The sequence below is a fragment of the Lissotriton helveticus genome, chromosome 2_1 (assembly GCF_964261635.1).
Source record: "Lissotriton helveticus chromosome 2_1, aLisHel1.1, whole genome shotgun sequence".
Lineage (NCBI taxonomy): Eukaryota > Metazoa > Chordata > Amphibia > Caudata > Salamandridae > Lissotriton > Lissotriton helveticus.
The window spans coordinates 1,274,881,352-1,274,901,362 of NC_136059.1; the positions used below are offsets into that span (position 1 = coordinate 1,274,881,352).

Genomic DNA, 20,011 nt, shown 5'->3' on the forward strand with positions numbered 1-20,011 from the left:
GGCCGGAGTAATGGCCAGACACACCAAAGTACGTGTGCCAGTTTGGTCAGCTGTCTTGCGACGGCCAGTCTGGCATGTGTACTTTGAAGCTCTCCAACTCGTGCTGTGTTAAATAGCTGTGTGGAGAGCAAGCACAGGCCTCCAGGGCTTCAAAGGAGTGTCTAACCAGTCTACTCCATCTAACACTGGTGCTTCTCTCGAGCTGGTTAATAGCATGAGAGCAGCGTCTGGATTGGTTAGGGAAGATAGCTCTTCGACTTGGAGCCACAGACTGCAGAAAAACACCAAGCAGGACACGCATCCCGTGGTTAAGTAACATTCCATTTTACTGTATTTATTTTCACATTTTAGCGTAATGCATGTCAGTGAAGTGACTTAGTTTGTGTTTGTTGCATGAAGCTTCTGGTTTTATTTTTGGCTTTTGCTTTATTTTTGGCTCAGTAGAGTTGTTTTATTTTTGGCTTTTGGGAAGCAGTGGGGAACTTCACTTGCCCCACCACTTTCATATTACCAGCAGCAACTGCTCCAACCACAACGTTACGCTGGCAGAGGCCCACTGAAACTGGGTCAACTCCAGTCAACGCTCAGCCAGAAGCAGCGTGTCCGCATTTGGGGATGGAGATTAGGCCTGGCAGGGTTTGCGGAGTTCCGCATCACAAAAAAACTCTGTGGAGTTCCGCAAGTGGCGGAGTTCAGTGCGTACCGTCATTTGTGCTGATCTTCCTGCAGCTTGAGTAGAAATTCTAGGATAAAATTCTGCTGCACTAAACTGATTGGAGTTTTCTGCACTCAGCGTAGTGCAGTGGAGTGCAGAAAACGCCACGAACGAAGCGGAGTTCACCGCCCAGGCCTAGTGGAGATTAGATTTGAGAATGCGGAGGCTATGAACATGCTTGAAACTGGATCTCGTTAGCACGGGGCACAAGTACAAATACAAATGGTGAAAGTGAGGCTCTTGTTAAAGGGGTGGGTAGTAAAATCAGAGAATTGATAAAAAGAGACAATGGAAATAAGAGGGATGAGAATCAGGGTAAAGACTTGAATATTTATGAAGGGCTAGATGGACTTAATGGTCTATTAATATATGAAGTGTACACACCTAAACATAAATCAGATTGTGTATTGATAATCAGACTGAATAATTAGCATTCACGAATAAAGACTAAATAATCCAAAGATGTAACATAAATTGGATCTATCAAACTGGATTAATCGTTGTGCTGTAAAGTGATTTTCTTCCATGTTCTTTGGGCTCAATTCCACTCATGGTAATTAATTCTGGGGCCTTTTCATACTTCTAAAAATCAGGAAATAATTGTGCAAGGAATATTTTGGTCTTGCTGTATGCCTTCCCACATCTGAAAAACAAGCATTGGCATAGCTAATAGGTCTCGCTTTTGGGACCTTTTAAGTGAATAGCCATGCAACACTTGATGTTGTCTAATTTAGGATACTGTGCTGGATAACTAAAAATGTATAATGTCCCAAAGGCGAGACCTATTGGCTATGCATTGGGGTGCCTATTAAGTGTTTAGGTAGAGCTATTGACTTTGGCAATGTTTCTAAGCTGTGCTGTAGAGAAGGGTGGCTGCTGTGGAGCATGCTGAGAAGTTGTAATTAAAAAGTGTAAGAAGCACTGAGTAATGCTGTGCTGTCCCTGAGTTATGCTGTGGTGGTGTTGAGTGATGCCGTGCTGGCCCCGAGTGATGCCGTGCTGGCCCCGAGTGATGCCGTGCTGGCCCCGAGTGATGCCGTGCTGGCCCCGAGTGATGCCGTGCTGGCCCCGAGTGATGCCGTGCTGGCCCCGAGTGATGCCGTGCTGGCCCCGAGTGATGCCGTGCTGGCCCCGAGTGATGCCGAGCTGGCCCCGAGTGATGCCGAGCTGGCCCCGAGTGATGCCGAGCTGGCCCCGAGTGATGCCGAGCTGGCCCCGAGTGATGCCGAGCTGGCCCCGAGTGATGCCGAGCTGGCCCCGAGTGATGCCGAGCTGGCCCCGAGTGATGCCGAGCTGGCCCCGAGTGATGCCGAGCTGGCCCCGAGTGATGCCGAGCTGGCCCCGAGTGATGCCGAGCTGGCCCCGAGTGATGCCGCGCTGGCCCAGAGTGATGCCGCGCTGGCCCAGAGTGATGCCGCGCTGGCCCAGAGTGATGCCGCGCTGGCCCAGAGTGATGCCGCGCTGGCCCAGAGTGATGCCGTGCTGGCCCAGAGTGATGCCGTGCTGGCCCAGAGTGATGCCGTGCTGGCTCCGAGTGATGCCGTGCTGGCTCAGAGTGATGCCGTGGTGGTGATGCCTGATGCTGTGGTGGTGATGCCTGATGCTGTGGTGGTGATGCCTGATGCTGTGGTGGTGATGCCTGATGCTGTTGTGATGCTGAGTGTTGCAGTAGTTGCACTGAGTGATGCTGTGGAGGTGCTGAATGATGTGGTGGCACTGAGTGATGTTGTGGTGGGTATACACCCGTTACAACGGATCTTTTACTCCGCAGACCCATTACAACGCGATCATTACTCCGCATACCATTACAACGCATTGCGCTGGGGGGCGCTCTAGGATAGGGAATAAGTATAATTTACTATCCAACACCTTCCCTAGGGTCCACGGGGACTGGAGTTAGAATAGTAAATTATACTTACCACTATCCAGCGCCCCAAGGCGCTATGCGTTGTAACGGTATGCGGTGTAAAAGTCGCGTTGTAATGGTCTGCGGAGTAAAAGTATGCGTTATAACGTCATACATCCGTTGTGGTGGCGCTGAGTGATGCTTTGGTGGCGCTGTGTGATGCTGTGGTAACGCATAGTGATGCTGTGGTGGTACTGAGTGAAGCAGTAGTGTTCTGGAGTGATGTGGTGGTGCCGAGTTATGCTGTGGTGAAGGTGAGTGATGCTGTGGTAGCCCTGAGTGATGCTGTGGTGGTGCTGAGTGATGATGTGGTGGTGCTGAGTGATGATGTGGTGGTGCTGAGTGATGATGTGGTGGTGCTGAGTGATGCAGTGGTGGATGTGAGTGAGGCAGTGGTGGATTTGAGTGAGGCAGTGGTGGATTTGAGTGAGGCAGTGGTGGATTTGAGTGAGGCAGTGGTGGTGCCGAGTGATGCAGTGGTGGTGCCGAGTGATGCAGTGGTGGTGCCGAGTGATGCAGTGGTGGTGCTGATTGATGCTCTATCACACAATACTGAGAAACAGGCCCAGCAAATTCATTACTCAACAAAAACAAACGTTTTCAGAGTTTTTTCAAAGCACAAGTAATGTGCAATGAGGTGAAGCGAGAAAGGTGGAGATTTCCATAACCTTGCTGCTGCAACAGGAAAAAACACAGCGCCTGATTCTGCATCATCTTCTTTATAAACGAGGTGCTGTTGCCATTTGCTTTATGACAGATACATTGGCTTTTCAATTAGATGCCTTTGTGAACAGGAAGCTAATGTAATTGATTCAAGTGGTCGGTGATAGGTGCCCATCTTGGTAAGCCAAGGAATACTCAGCGCACACTTAAAAAAAAAAAAAAAGAATAATTTGAAGCTTTTGAATTTGGTAGTTGTATAAAACCAGATACATAGGTTTCAGCAATCAAGACATAATCCCACAATTATGATGCGCGCCCTCATCAGTATCTATGTGCTCACAGTCACACATGGCAAGCGTAACAGAAGGAATAATCATTTTGCCGTAGTACATATGTGTATCAAACGGACTTTGGGAGCTACCCTTTTCAGATGGTGCACCAGAACGCAATGCAAACCGGAGCGCTTCATAAACTCGCTGGGTATATGAAGCGCTATATAAATAGTGCAATAGGACCATCCTAAAAGTGGTTTGGGCTTTCAAAGGGTAAGAAAGAGCTTTACAACTAGCAGTACAATACAATCATCAATTGCTGGAGACAGAGGCTCGTGTGCATTTTTTAAACGTCATTATTTACACGGCTGTGCTTGCTTTCTCATATTTTCACTGTAAGGCCTGCTTGTGGTAAGTGCAGTTGATGGTAGTGAATGAAACAGATACCACTTAATGAAACTAATAGCTGGGGTTGAAGCTAGCAGCACTGGATGCAGCTGATAGGATGGACTGCGTCTGATAGGACTGCGTCTGATAGGACTGGATGTAGGTGATGTCATTTGTGGCCGATAAGGTCTGCCATTTTAATGAATCAAACACTGTGCAGTGCAGGACAATATAAAAGACAGTCTAAAAGCCCACTTAGTGGTGGGGTGTGCCGTCTTTTCGCGGAAGCGATCCAAGTGGTGTTGTGTGCCGTCTTTTAGCGGAAGCGATCCTAGTGGTGGGGTGTATTGTCTTTTAGCGGAAGCGATCCTAGTGGTGGGGTGTGCCGTCTTTTAGGAGAAGCGATCCAACTCGGTTTGATTTGTAGTAGATGCTGAACCTCAGACTTGGAGCTGTCACTCTCTCATCATGTTGGGGCTCTAATATGAACTCTGGGGGCTCAGGGACGAAGCGTGGTGAGACTTACAGTGTTTGACTGTGTTTATGCTGTGAAATTCCGAGGGGGGACGTCAAACTAGACCCCATAAACCTTGCTGGCTGGCAAACACCTGGTGTGGATGATGTGGAGCAAAATGTTGAAAGGCAAGAAGGGTAATATCACCTCTTGGATGCAGAGGTCTAGCCACTGTTGCACTAGTGGGTGGCAGATGCTCAAGCACAGAGGAAGCAAGTGCCCGGCATGGGAAAATGTTAACAGAGGGCCACACTTCATGGGCCTGCATGACAAAAAAGTGAAAGTTAAAAAAACAAGCCCGGGAGTTGTGTGTGCACACGCGCTTAAAGAAAACAAGTGGTTTTCTGGTCTCATTCTTTGGGTCTCTTAAAATGCTTACCTACAACACATTCTCTTCAACGTCTACCTCTTCGCTGCTTCCTCAACTGTGTGCCTAACAACGTTTTTCTGCTTTATATTTCTGTAGGTTTTATTATAGCTGTTTATATGATGAATGTCAAAGCGTTCTGGTAAAAGATTAAGAAATTAAATTAAATTCTACTGATGGACTTTTAACATTTTCCATGCTGATGACGGAACCGCTCCGCCATCAGCAGCGGTGGCGCTGTGCTGATGACGGAGCGGTTCCGTCATGGCCCGCCCGACGCGCGGTGCTGATTTCGCGCCTGAGCGGCGCGTTCTATTGAGCGGGCGGGGCCATGACGGAACCGCTCAGTCATGAGCACAGCGCCACCGCGGCTGATGACGGAGCAGTTCCGTCATCAGTATGGGCGCACCGCGCGCCCCCCGCCCCCTTAGCGCAGCGGCGGAATAGCCGCCGCAGCGAAGGTGTTAAGAAGTTGATGGGGGATGTAGTTAAGAGGAAATGTTCTCACCTAGGAACAAAAATAAATATGGCCAAATTTTCTACATTTTCAACCGCAATCTGGATAAGAGAAGACAAGAGCTTGTATGGATGTGAATCCCACTCTAAGAAATGGGAAAACCTCTTGTCCGATGATCATGACAGATTGATACAGACCTTTAAACAGAGGTCCTCTTCAGCAGAGCACACTGAGCTGCTGATCAGTGCTGGTAGCAAGCCTGGACCAAGCAGAGAGGACCCAAACTGTGCCCAGTCGTTTCCAGCCCTTTCTGCAGAGAATGGCAGAGAACGCCTGTGTCGTGTCTTGATCATGGATTAAGTGAAAGTGAATGCCAATACAATTAGAACGACTAACACCACAATTTACTTCACACATGACACCAATACACCGCTTGCAGGCTTCATATTCTGATCATTGACACTCCGGGGTAGTCCAAGGGCTCAGCCGCTGCTCGACTTAAAACTCCTGCGGCAGTTGCGGATCATCTCAGATCTTAGATCTGAGCCCATTAAAATAGGATGAATCCACGGGAGCTTCTGTCTGCGATATGTGTTGATGTTCAGAGGCTGTACATAACTTTTTAAGATCTTTTTTTATTATTTTTGGAATTTTGATCGGCTGCTTGAAACACTGGCACACATTCAGATGAGGACTGTCTCTTCAACACCAGCACCTAGCATAGACAGCGTTAGGACTACTTAATTTGTGGATAGCCAGTGAGACTCAAAAGGACAAGCTCACCATGGCATGAACAGGTCATGGAGTCCAGCGTCCGCAGTGCCTGCTTGGTCTTTGCCTGGCTGTTGGCGACCATCACCGTGACACCGGCCTTTAACTTGGCCTCTTGCGACAAGCGCTGCAACAGTTTAGAAAGTAACCAATGTTTACACCAGACTCAAAGAGCGAAGACAATCAGTTCAGCTGTACATAGTGGAGGCTTCCAGGAGGATGTCGTGTAAATGATGCTGACGTTCCAACAGGGAAGGTTCTTGCATATTCCATTAGTGTTTGGGCAATGTAGTAGAACCAGGTGACCACTTCCAGGAGTGCAGTAGAAAGACTCAAGGAAGGCAGTGTCCCCTTCAAACATTCTTGCCCCACACTCTTTATTCTGAAGATTATCAAACATTCATCCACTTTAAACCAGGGAAGTTAGACTGTTCACAAGAAATGCTGAAGCGACGGTGAGAAGTCAAAAGTCAATCATGTGTCCAAATAAACACGCTCAGTGGTCCAAAGATGCAGGGTGAGGCCACAGCTCGGGAGCTGGAATATGGTGGACCGAGTGGGGTAAAGACAGCACTGGTACAATTAGAGTGATGCTGAGAAAATCAGTATACGTCATCAACAGGCAGCATGTAGACGCGAGTTACCTCAGCAAACTACAAAGAGACCTCACACGTAGGGACGAGACTTCCCCACCTAAACACCCTGCTGGTTACGGACTACACTTGCGCGCCATGCGGCACCCAGAGACTGTATTAACAAGGAGGCCTGACAGCCAGGGAGTGGAGCGCGGGGCGACTGCAGCCCGTGGAATGTGACTGCTCAGCGTGAGGAACTACACAGCTCGATGCAGAAGCATCTTACCTTCAGCACATTTCTCCCTCGGTGGAAAAACCAAGAAATTTCTTTCTGTAGCATCCAAGCTTGGTGAAGTGGGCAGCAGAGAAGGAAAGGCAAAAACGCATCCATCAACAGGCTGTCTACACTCGTAACGTTAACCATGCCAACAAGCGGGAGATGTGTGCGCGCTTGCCAAAAGAAAAAAAAAACGGACGCGAGTGGAGCGCGCGACTGTAAAAGTGAAAGCAGGCTGGCGAGTGGTGTGCGATGTGCGCACACCATGAAGAGAGAGGAAAGCCAGATGGCGCCCCTGCTCGTCATTGTGCGCCTAACCGGACGCTCTACGCCTGCCAAAAAGCTGTGGTTTGACTTTTAAAAGCCCACACACTAAATGTCTTGCAGAGCAGCGCATGCGCTGCCTCAGGCAAGACCTAAAAATATTGAGTGAATCTGTAACCCAGAGAATCGCTCCGCCTGAGGATACAGCTCCACCCACCTCTGAATTCTAAAGTCTTATTCAAGCTGGTGTCTGGCCTACTTTCGACTATGGGCGGGAAGCAACTCCTGCTTTTGGCGAGGGAATAATATGACTTTCCTCGGCCACCTTGCAGTGTGGTAAGCATGCAAACAAGAGAGGATTTTCATTGGCAGCTGACAATTCTTATGTAAAGTCACATTCTACGTTTGCTCACCTGTGTGCCTTGGTGGGGGCAACGTAGGGTTGAGGTAATCATTGCAATAGTGTCTGTCTCTGCAGCATTCAATAGCTCTCCTCTGGTGGGAGACTGGGGTGTCCTGCAATAGAAGCATTCACAATACAGCTTGTAATGATGGTACCCATGGCTGGCAAATTTTCACAGAGGGGATCAAGCGGGTTACTGGCAATAAGAACGCAACTGACAAGCAGATTATATACAACATAAAATATACATTTATTGTTAATACAACAAACTGCTCTGGCATTCACACAAAGGATGAAAATGAATCTACTACTGATGTGCTCAAGTACATTTTTTAAACCCAATTATGATGTTACTATACACTGCACTCATCTTTTTTGAATAGCATCCATTACCACGCACACCAAAACAAAGCGTGGCTTAACAACGGAGTCAATACCACGACTGTCATTACCATGAGTTCCATTCCAACCCAAGTCATAACAATGACTTGCTTTAGGGAAGCGCTGGACTTTGGAATAGTTTAAATTACTATTCCAATGAGAGTCAGTGGATCCGTAGGGAAGGTGTTAAGACTTAAATCCAACACCAGTCCAACACTGCATTCCCTAAAGCAAGTCATTGTAATGACTTGCGCTGTAATGGAACTCGTGGTAACGTCACAGTCGTGGTACTGACTGCATTGTAAATGGCACTATGATGAAACAACTGTATTGTAATATAAGTTTCCAATCTTTTTTCCATTGATCCTTTCCAGGTGCACTTTTCCTCACACCTCCCTTCTACAAATAATTTGAATCATTGTGCGTTTCTGAAAACATGGTGTAGATAAACTGCGCCCAGTGGGCAGAGAGCACATCTTAGTAAATGCCTTTCATAAAGAAGACACTATAAGAGAGGTTTTAAACATTGGCTTGTTAGTCATGGATAAGTTGCTGAATTAGTAATTATAGTCTTTGTATGTTAGTTAGGATTACTGCTCATCCAGTAATTGTTGCTGTGTTGCTCCTCCTCTTTGGCAGTCATGTTAGCACACAGAAACTGAGTGACCCAATTCGTAAGGACTGGCAGTGTGATCCAGCCTACTGATGCTTTCCATGCTAGTACCGCCCAAGAGCCGCTGGTCTTCAGAATCTCCCTCACTGGCTCGGCTGCAAATGTCCATTTGCTGCTTCAGCAAAGAACAATTTTCCATGTATTCACTTTCCTCTTAGCATAAAAATATGTTCTAATGTTCCTATAGTCCTACATATATAACAGACTTAAAATGCACGGTGACACACATGATGGATTTTTTCTATATGTAACTGTGTGGTTACAAAATCCACCACTATGCCTTTCAGGCAAATAGGATTGCTTTATTTGATACTTGCAAGGGCGCTCTTAAGGTTACCCAATTAGTGTTCCAGCAAGAGAAAACTTTGTGCCACTTTCAGGTGGACCAGAAACTGAGACATAACAATTGAGAAATTGGACTGTTGCTTCAAACAAACCCTTCAGTTCCTCATTTCATGACAGCCAATGTGATCGCCATTAGGATTATTCTGTGTCCGGTCCTCTTTCACGGAGGGATTCATTTCTGCTCACACTTCTCTACAGTACATGCGGCATAAGTGCTAGACAGAATGACTTGGTGTAAGGCAGTTCTATGGCCAAACATCAAAAGGAGGAGTGTTTAGGTCTTGGCAGAAAATCTCAGCACCTTAATAACTTTATATTGAAGGCTGTCATTGAGAAATGATCCTCAACCGAGTAGACGCTGTCACAAAAGTTTACCAAGAGAGGTCATACTGGCATGGTGGAGAATCAACTGTACCGAAGATAGATCGACTACTGGGCGAGCCTTTCTGGTCAGAAACGCAGCCACAACCCACACTGTTCCAGTCCTTCCCCATCAAGGGTATTTGCTCTTTCAACAATCTTCGTTTATATCAAGACGAAATGACCCAAATGGTCCACCACAAACATGAGCTCCCAATCAACCGGCCAGACAAAGACACATTAAGGAAACAAAGTGGATCAAATGTGGACAATTCCATCCAAAGAACTATTAACACTTATAAACTCTACGGCACCCAGATGCAAGTGAAGAGGGTAGGCAGGTTTGTACTCTGACATCCTCAATTTACTATTAATGGCCTAAGTCCTTACCAATAATTGGGAGGCACCATTGGAGTTCTACTAATAAGAAACTGATTCACTACACAGAAGGCCTTCACTGGTGTAACCCTCCTTTGAGAGATGGCTCAGTCCACTAGATGATCACTAGATATCCCATGTACCTCCACCTACGGTCACTGCACAGGTCTTCTTCCACAGTACTCAAAATTAGAGCAAAAGGCAGATTTCACAATTTGAAAACGAGACATTTGCATCCCCTAGATCAAGAAGGTGTGATAAGTTACAAAGTAATTTCCAAGGGCTTGATATAAAACTCCCATCCCTTCTTTCAATTTTACAGCAGGTTTGCAGATTAACTCTTCTGATTTTCACATTCTCCATCCACTCAGCTGGAATAATGTTTCTGAGAGGCTGGCCTTATTCCAACGTGAACAAGCAGCAAGTTGTAGATGCGAGAGGGGAGGGACCAGATGCAAACTGGACTGATGTGCTTTGCAAAGCATGGCCTCACAATTTTAGTGTATTACGGTACAGCTCATTTTCCTGCCCTGAGGTGGCACTATGTTCTCAAGTGCTGGTACCAGGAATGGCAGGAATCCTCAAGATAATTATTGTATCAAGTAGAGGAATGAGGAGCTCAATATTTAGAGAGGTCCTACACCTATGCTCCTCCTAGAAATTAATAGACTAACCATCAAGGCAAGAGTTGTTCCTCATAAGCAAGGTGGCGAAATCACAAAACGGTCCAGTTTGGTCACAGGAGGACCAGAAGGTCAGATCTTAATGCCCTCACACACTTAATGGGGTGTCATGCTTCATCATTGGGAGCTCCTCGTCTGGCCAGCACTGCAATGCCAGACGGGCCGGGGGGCTCTTTATCAGAGATCTTTTGATCTGTATGCGCCAGTTAGCTGAATGCATGAGAGGGGACTGAGCAAGTGTGTGTCTAAGTAAAGGGTGAAGTGTGTCTAAAATAGATTCAGGTACCCCCAACAATGTATTCATGGGGAAGGGGTACCAGGACTAAATAAAAACAGTGGTGCAAACCTTCAGTAACAATGCACCTGGACAGCTATAGATAAAGTGAGGTCGACATGTTTCTTGCCTAAATTGCCCTAAGGATCAGTCGGCATTTTATCAGGACCAAAATTAACAGTTAATTCTTGTCCCCTTTTTTGGGGGGCAGGGGACACCTTTACAAATAAAGGGTAGCCACTCAACAAGTACAATACTGCACCTGCATGGTTGCAGCCAAATGATTCCACCCAAAGGTGAGCAGGAAATGGCCCCTTAGGCATGGCGGAGGGTCCCGGGGAAACTACGGGACACTTCATTTGATGCAGTACATTGCCACTCAACCTACCCTCCTCCAGACTGCCTGTAGACCGTCATCAAGAAGCATTATAGTAATTAAAGTCAAGAAACAGTCTCACCACATGATGGAGAGCAAAGGATGTGGCCTGCCTAGAATTCAGTAAAGCCATTCATATCCCTCAAGACAGAACATTCACAGCTAAGCTAGAGAACAACATGTGGTGCATGGATCAAGTTCTGCTGCCACATCCTTAATCCATTATCATTTTCTTGACATTGTACAGTGCTCCGCTGTATTCACTCCATATAAATACCACATACCTACTTGCGTACCACACCATACCATTCATTATGTGCACTTTAAGGGCCCCTGGCAGCTGTATGGTGTATACTTTACAAATTCACAGAGTTCCAATCTTTATGCACATTCGTGCATGTACACTGGTGCCCTTTAAATGTGTATCATGTAAGTGTAAAGAGTATGTGCAATAAATGCACCATTTAGCAATACAAATATATGCACCAGAATTCTCTTAAGCGAAGAGACACATCAGCATCCAGGCTATTGCTTTGTTTGAAGAACTCAGCTGCATAGGAAAAGAATTAACCGGTGCATAGCTGTATAACAGAATTAGTAATCATTATTAACACAAACACACTCTCTCTCCTGCGCACATCACCAAGGATCACCTTTCCAAATTAAAAAAGAGCCCCAACATGTGGACGCACTCACTGCTACTGATAACTTCTACTTGAATGAATAAGTTTGGAGCAGACAGATAGGTCTTTGTTGCACGCCTCTCTCCTTACCCGGCACTGGAAGTCGGATCCTTCTAGTCCCAGACATCCAGAGGTGAGCAGAATTGCTCCAGACTCCTCCTCTTCTATTTTGGTGAAACAGTACCCTGTCGTGCTGAGGATAGGAAAGAGCAAATCAGATTGTGCGGTGGCAGAATAAGGGATGCGCAGGTGGAAGCACTTTGTCAATCCATATACAGACACTTCAGACAGTAGATGCAACCAGAGAGGCACAGATGCCACCATGGTATGTGTGCTTGGGTCGTGAGTGGAGGAAGTCAAGAAATGGAGCCTGTGATTTTACACATCAGAGTCACAAGGGACACTTACCTCACCATCAGCGTTATCTGTGGGCATCTCATCAAACCCAACCTGGTGAACCTGGAGGTTTGTGCTAGTGAGTTCCCTTTCTACTGTATGGTTTCTGAATTGCACTAGATTGACAATTGGAACCTGCCTGGGTAATACTCTTAAAAAATCTTAGTCATATACAATACAAATAAAATATTTTTTCTTACGTACAACAAAATACTATTTACTTTAAAAAAAGTACACCATGGATAATGTCGAGATAGTGACCTTTGTAAAAGCTTTCCCATTGCCTTCCAATGCCTGCACTTCAACAACAATATCTGCCTGATTGTTACCCCTCAACAAAGTCTATGGGCCAAATTGGTGTTTTTAATAGTTTAATGCAAATTAAATGTGCCGCTTGTACTGCTGTTCCTAGTTGGCACCTGATCTTCTGAGTTAAACTCTGGTACCAGTCTCTTTACTTGCAATACGCCTACACCCCGCCCCCCTCCCTACCTCCAACACCGACAGGTGGTGGGGCTTGATAAAAAGTCACAGGACAGAGTTAAAGTTATAATTTCATTCCTTAAAAGGTATGGACATGGATTTAGGTAAAGCCACCTTGCCAAAAGACAACACGGGAGTAGCAAGAGAATCATGGGCCAGAAATCAAACAAGGTAAAGAAACCCTGTTGCTAGGAGGGTAGTAAGCGAAAGTAATGACTGGGGAACAGTGGGTCCGTTACACCCCTGAGTCCCATTGTCCATGCACGTAGGTAGTAGCCACGTTCCTGGGCTGCAACAATCTATGATATTTTAAAGTGTAAAACCCAGATTACATTAACTCAATCGCTTTGCACCAATGATTAAACATGGCCACCATGTTTCTAAGTTCCCCTTAAGAAGCATCTCATTATATTGACACAGACAGGGTGCTAGACAGGGCTGCTGTGCCTAGGATCCAGCAATGCCAACTCGTGAATTGGAGGACTTTGGGGGAATTTCCAAATCACGAGGCTGGAGAGGAAGAAGGCTAAGAGAGTGGAGGGATTGATTACATTTGGAAGCAGTGCAAAACGGAGGTTAGAATTAGGAGAATCCCCTACCTGGTAGTTCAAAAGATTTATTTCCAATAATACAATCTTAATATTAAAAAAGGATCAATGCCACGCTGTTGTAGTTTTGTTTACATGAGCTCCACAGCTACGGTAGAAAATCCACCCGCTGAACCAGTCTCACTTTTTCCATAACCCCATTTTGACCATACCAAGGATTCTCGCCCAGTGAAAAGCTGCCAGAATCATCTTGTATTCTGTGAATATCAAACTATATTGCAAGCGTCTTTTGCACCTCTACGAATGGCATGGGGGCTTAGGAACCAACACTGCTACGAGATACAAGGCAGCGGCGATGTAGAGATGGTCACTGTAGTTCAAAACTAACAGTTTAAAATACATGCAAATGGTCCTACTGAAAAAAGAAAAACCACTCACAAAATAAAACCTCACCTTTAAATTATTTCAGGGTAAGAAAAACCACTCACAAAATAAAACCTCGCCTTTAAATTATTTCAGGGTGTCATTTACGCAACTATACCACGACAGTTAAATAAAACTGTAATGAAGTACTTCGAAAGTTCATAAACTGTAATACAATCATGTTTCAAAACGTCTACATTTCTGTGCAGTCTGCCACCATTGTATGCGCAGGGTGTATTTGATATTTGCTGGTGTAATTAGAACAGGAGGCCAGAATTGTTTTTTTCAGTGAAATTCCCAGAGAGAGAATGGGAGTCATTTTTTTTTAAACAAGGCTTCTTCCAACAGACACTTTTGTCTTTCTTTATTCAGGAAGCTTTTTCTTGGGGCCCGTCTATTGTTCTCCTGTCTTATTCCTAATTTTCTTGGATTATATAACATTCGTGGTAAAAAGCTTTGATCCTGTGGCACGTTACCTCTTCGAGACTGTTCCAATACGAGTCATTCCTTGGCAAACATGTCAAGAGCTTTTTTTCTAGGAAAGGATGGAAGGGTAGCCATAAGGCAAATGGTTTTCAATATGTTTTCGCGAGCAGAAATCAGGGCTGTGAACTTTGAATTCTAGCAAGGTGATACTTCAAAGAAATGCCATATAATGCAATATGGAATTTGGTACCTTTAAGGCAGATTCACAATTGGCCCTCCAGAGCTAGAAGCTCCATCAATCAAGGTTAGAGATTTCCCTATAAAATGCCAAGCTTCTGTCCATACTTCTAAACTTTTTCTTTCCCCTTACCAGCTAGTAACAGCGCTCACACGTCTATTGAATCCCTGAAGAAAAGGGTTGGGAGATTTGGTGACTCCTATCCCGCATCACAGTGACAAATGCAACAAATAACACCAGCTCAACCCAATAAATCTCCATGCCACAGTAGAGTATCCTAGAAGAAGACTGTGCTCAATCCCAGCCCCACTAGAAAAAGTCCCATAGAGACACCAATAAGGGGTGAACATTTTGCAAAATCTATAAAGTTTAAATGGCTCCTACATTAAACTGTTTTAAGGTAGGCCCCTAACCCATAACTCTGGTATAATGCGATAGCAAACACACACCATGATACCTTTGAAGTATAAACTTAATATATGTATACTACTTCTGTACCACTGTTCAGACATTAGTTTCTGTATCTGTTGACAGTGCTGCATTGAACATAGTGCTTAGTTTGAGCCAGTGGCCCAGATGGGGCCCATAGGCAATAATCGTTGGGCACCAGGACTTATTTTTTAACCTTTATACATTTTGACACAAAGCAATAGAGAGTAATGCAGGAAGGACTAGGACAAGAAATAAAGAACACTGACAAAGGGAGAAAGAATGGCTGAGAAGCCCCGACAGAGTAGGATAAAGGGGCAGGAAGTGTAGGGCGGTGGATGAAAGAGGCATGACGTGCAATCAAGACTGGACAGCCTTGATGTTCAGCACTCCTGACATTGGGTAGCACCTGAGGAAGGCTTCTGAGAAAAACGTTGTGCCCCGGTGCTTATTCTTTAAAACAGAAATGAAGCAGTGATGGCATCCTTTATACTGTACATCTGCAGGCACCTCAACAGAGAGCAAAGGCTGCAGCTGAGAATCTCTGGTGGGACGTCGAACACCGTGCGCAATGTTATAGGTAGGATTGGAGACTTGGATGACAGACTCTAAAAGTGAGAGCTTCCAGCACCAAAAGTAGAACATCAGTCTAAAAGATTAACACAAACTCCAGCCCATAGCGGCAGTGTTTCTTGGAGTACCCTAGTTTACTACATCAAATGCATCTGACAAAAGTGCTAGGGTAGCAGGCGGGGTACCACTCACCAAGGATATGTAAATTGTGAAAGTCCTACAGGTGCTGTCACAGTACTGCAATGAGTCATAATGTAAATTTCTAAGCCTCTAGGAGGGTGTTTGTCCATATGGAGGAGAGGGTGAAGAAAGACACGTTTTTCAATCAGTGCGCTTATGAAGTTTTGAAAACTATGGCTTCAGATTCCACTTCTAAATTAGAGGGGTAGTGGGTTATTGATCCATTGGTTTCAATAAGGTTGACTCTACAAAGTTGGTGTTGATAATTCAGGGAGGGTTTGGAGCCTCAGGATAAGAGCATTCCTTATTAAACTGGCTGGGATAGCATCATCGGTCTATCAGGAAGATGTAAGACAGGATAGTATCTTTGTAATTCAGTGTAGCTTTATTTTCTCCAAGAATGATTGAGTAGGCCTGTTTAGGAGGTGGTCTGGTGGGAGCTGTTGGAGATACCACACTTTACTTTTGGGTTTTCTCTGAAGACACAATGCGTGAGTTAAGGACGAGCACTGAATACAGGAGCAAGGATTAGCACAGAGTCTGATAACTGCACAGAATGCCCCAAATCTGCAGAGTTTATCAGGGGCTGGTAATATTGTGCTTTAGAGTTATGCATTTGGATCCGTGACATTTTCTTTCATATGTGAGCTCCTTGAGTGACTTCATTGTTAGAAGTTATCACAAGATGATTGAGATTTAGGCATGCTGTTGTTTGAAGGAGATTTACATTTATTTTTAAAAGTTTATAGAGTGCACAGCTACCCTGTGGTGGTATCCACGCTAGCGTCAGATGGGGATCTCCATAACAAGCAACTCAGAACAGCCATGTTTTTAGCTGGATCAAAAAACACTTTCACCATGCCCTGGTTGTAGCTCTGTAACTCTTACTCCTCCAACAACGTCTTCCGTGTTCTTATCCACACTGTGATAAGGCCATATACCAGCCAATAAGCACTAAATCAAAGGGTTCCAAATGTCCAGAAGTACAACATTGTCTTTACAAAGGGATGCTTCAAGATTATGGCAATTGTGTAAGCAGGATGTTTTACGCTTTGAGCAGTTTAAAAATGTGTTCTCCATCACAGATAGCAATGGTTATAGAAATATTAACCATAAAAAATGGTTATAGATATATTAACCATAAAAACGGATCTCACCACAGTGAAAGTTGTTACTATAGTTTCCAGGTTTTGAACACTCGATAAAGAGGCTAACAAAACACCAACCAGCAGACATACAAGTCAGAGAAGGAAGACAATCACGTCATTGCTTGAAAAGTGGGGAAAAGGACGCAAACAAGAAGATCCACCTATGTGAAAAAGGCACCACTGAAATAGAAACTTGAAACCCAATTTCAATTTTGAAGGACTGCACACCTCTAATTGTGCACAGTCACCTAAAAACTACTGGTCTATTCATAAGAAAGGAACCTACTAAGTGTACGAAACTATCTCATACAACAAAGTGCATAAACCTGCTTGACAAATAAATAAATGGCGACTCTGCGAGAGGTAAACAGCACAGTCCTCTAAAGGACACAAGTTTCGGGTTAATTAGAGCAACAAAAGGAAAAGAGCAAACCCAGGGAAGCATACTGAGGGATCCAGGACAGTGCTGCTTGCCATGACTAAAAACATTCAACATCATGGATGATTTAAGTAACTTGGTCAGTCCTTTCTATGTTTTAAGCCCCGCGTACAGACTATCATCAACATAGGTATGGTCATCACTAAACAACTTCAGAAGATCACACAGAGATGTGTCACAAAGGCTGACCAGAACTCAGGAAAGGAGCAAGTTGTAAGGAACAACTTGGGTTCATCTGCTTCAGAATTGTGTTTGCTCTTTAAAGTTTAACAGCTCAAAAGTGAGTAAATCTTAAGCACCCTCCAAATAGTTTTTAGTTACAAAAGCACTTCTGCAAAAGCCTTCCTTTGTCTAAAGACTAGGTGATGAGTGGTGGAGTCACTACGACATTTAAGTGCTGAGTTACACATAGTTGCCAGTTTCCAGATAGAAAAGATCCCTCAATTATTATTATTCAGATTTATAAAGCGCATGGCTACCCGGAGGCCTCCCAGCGCTAAGCACGAACACAGAAGCGAGAAAGAAGGAGGTTAGTTGCAATCATTAAACAACGTTTCTTCCTGATGGTGTATTCTGACCCCCCCCCCCAATCTGGCCCTTTTTTATTTTGGTAACGCTTAAACAATCTCTAAGAGCCTGACCTCAGTTTTCTCTTAGGGAGTTATAGGCCGACTACATTTCTAATCTTGCTGGGCCCTGTGTTGTTTATGGTTCTACATGTGGTACAAAGTACTTTAAATTTAATTCTCGCCTCACTGGGGAGACAATGTAGCTGTCTGCAATGCTTCTTCACTAATTCCTTCATTGGGCCCTGACAAAGAAGTCTAGCCGCTGCATTCTGAGCCAGCTGTAACTTATTCACGACATACTTCAGAGTGCCCAAAAGGAGCGCGTTGCCATCATCAAGGCGGACGTGACCAGGGAGTGTATCACCTTTTTCCTTAGCTGTAGGGGAATTTTCCTGAGCATTATTAGCAGCCCAAAGCAAGTACCTGCCACCTTGCTTGCTTGGATATTTATGGTGAGCTCTTTATCCATCTAGAAGCCGAGATTTTTGATAGCAGTACTCGGGACTGGAGCGCTCCCTAGGCAGCGTAGCCAGCTAGCCAGGGGCCAAGGTACCCCTGCATTGCCGAGGACCATCAGTTCGGTTTTTTCCCAGTTTACTTTAAGACAGCTCTCTGTCATCCATTTGACCACCCGTTCAAGACAGGGCTCCAACTGGCTTGATTCGCCATTGATCTTGGAGTCAAGAGACACCACCAACTGGGTGTCATCAGCGTATGAGATTACTGAGATGCAATATCCTTGAATTATGTCCGCCAGTGGGCACATATAGATATTAAACAACGTGGGGCTAAGCGATGAGCCCTGTGGCACCCCGCACATGAGTGGCTTACTATCAGAGAAGAGGCTACCTTCCATAACCTGAAGGACCTCCCTTAGAGGAAGGACCCCAACCAGTTCAGGGCATTCCCTTGAATACCGATTGCCCAGAGTCCGTTAGTCAGCAAGCCATAGTCGATAGTAGCCAATGCCGCACTTAGGTCCAGGAGCAGTATTGCATGTGCTCCTCCTTGATCCAGGGTCAATTTTAGTTCTTCGGACACCACTAACAGGGCGAATTCCATGCTGTGTAGGGGGTCACCGAAAATGATCTTCCAGGAATTGTGAGAGAGTTCTGTTAGCATGTTGCTCCACAATTTTACCAATAAATGGGAGAAGTGATATTGGCCGGAAGTCCTCTGGCCGGGCAGGCTCCAGACTAGGTTTTTTAAGCAGTGGTTTTATTATTGCCCGTTTCCATAGTGAGGGGACTGTGCCTGACTGCAGAGAGAGGATTGACAATAGATGGAAAAAGGGCCTCAATGGCCTTTACAAGGACGGGAGGGGGCGGGATCCAGAGAGGAGCCTGATCGAATCTCCCTCATGAGAGATTGGGCCGTCTCCTTATCTAATTTGGGAAACTGCATCAATGCAGGACTTACTCCAACCGCTTGATCTCTTTCATGGCCTCTGGAGGTGTTCGGTTCAACATGGAAGGAGCTATAAATGTCAATTAACTTTTTGTGAAATAATGTGGCCAGTGCATCTAATTTTTCCTTAGAGGCCTGCTGATGAGGGGCATTTGTGTAATCGTGGTCAGGGATTTCACCACTTTAAACAACTCTTCAGAAGAATTCTAAACCTGTGCAATCTTGTCCTTAAAAAACCCTGCCTGAACCTCTCTCATTTGGGTATCTTAGGTGCTAATCGTTGCCTTATATTTAGCTTTAAGTAGGGGGTCACAGGTCTTTTTCCAATCCATTTCCAGCTTTTTATGCCCTTTCTTTAATGCTGCTAGCGGAGAGTTAAAGCAAGGTGCATTTTTGAAAAGGTTGACTGGTTTAGGGTTAATTTTGGGTGCGGATTCCTCCAAAGACTGATGAATCCACCTTTTCCAGTTAGTGTATACTTCCTCAACGCTACCAGAGGTGCTGAAGCCAGAGGACAACAGGGAATCAACCCAGGTTTCTACATTAAGCTTAGCCCAGTTTCTCTCTTGGGGAGGGGGGGCAGTCTTCATAGGATGTAGTCTAGTCTTAGCTACCTCCCCTTCTCTAATACAAACAAAATTAAATGGTGTTCCGACCACGGTACTGGGGTGTGGGGGAGTATTGAGATGTTATGGTTATTGGTGATCACAGGGTATATGACCTTTGATGCGAGTAGCAGTTGTTATAAGTTGGGAAAGTGCTACTACTCTCTCCAATTCTTGCTCTGGCCACTTGACGTTGGGGATACTCTTATCTCCTAGGATGGTAATGTGGGTTTTCTTCAACAAAAGACTGGAGGCTAAGTCCAGAAAACCTTCTAAGAACTCTGCCTCAGGCCCAGGGGGTCTATAAATTAGCAGCCCTTAAAAGGTATGGGTAGGGGTGAAGGAAATGGTGAATTAACCTCATTCGCAGTCTGGGATGGGAAGGTGTTCGAGAGTACATTTAAACTCTTCTTTAGCCACAAC

At 45.2% G+C, this 20,011-nt stretch overlaps 1 protein-coding gene across 4 annotated transcripts in view; it reads right to left on the bottom strand.

Moving 5' to 3' along the window:
* Positions 1–20,011, bottom strand: part of BMPR1B (bone morphogenetic protein receptor type 1B) — a 573,406-nt gene that overhangs the window by 94,336 nt on the left and 459,059 nt on the right. For all 4 annotated transcript variants that reach the window (XM_078676220.1, XM_078676218.1, XM_078676221.1 and 1 more), the window contains exons 3-4: positions 11,815–11,917; positions 7,582–7,684 (exon numbers count right to left, since the gene is read on the bottom strand). In XM_078676220.1, coding sequence (XP_078532346.1) covers positions 7,582–7,684; positions 11,815–11,917 — 206 coding nt within the window. The remainder of the gene's footprint in view (positions 1–7,581; positions 7,685–11,814; positions 11,918–20,011) is intronic.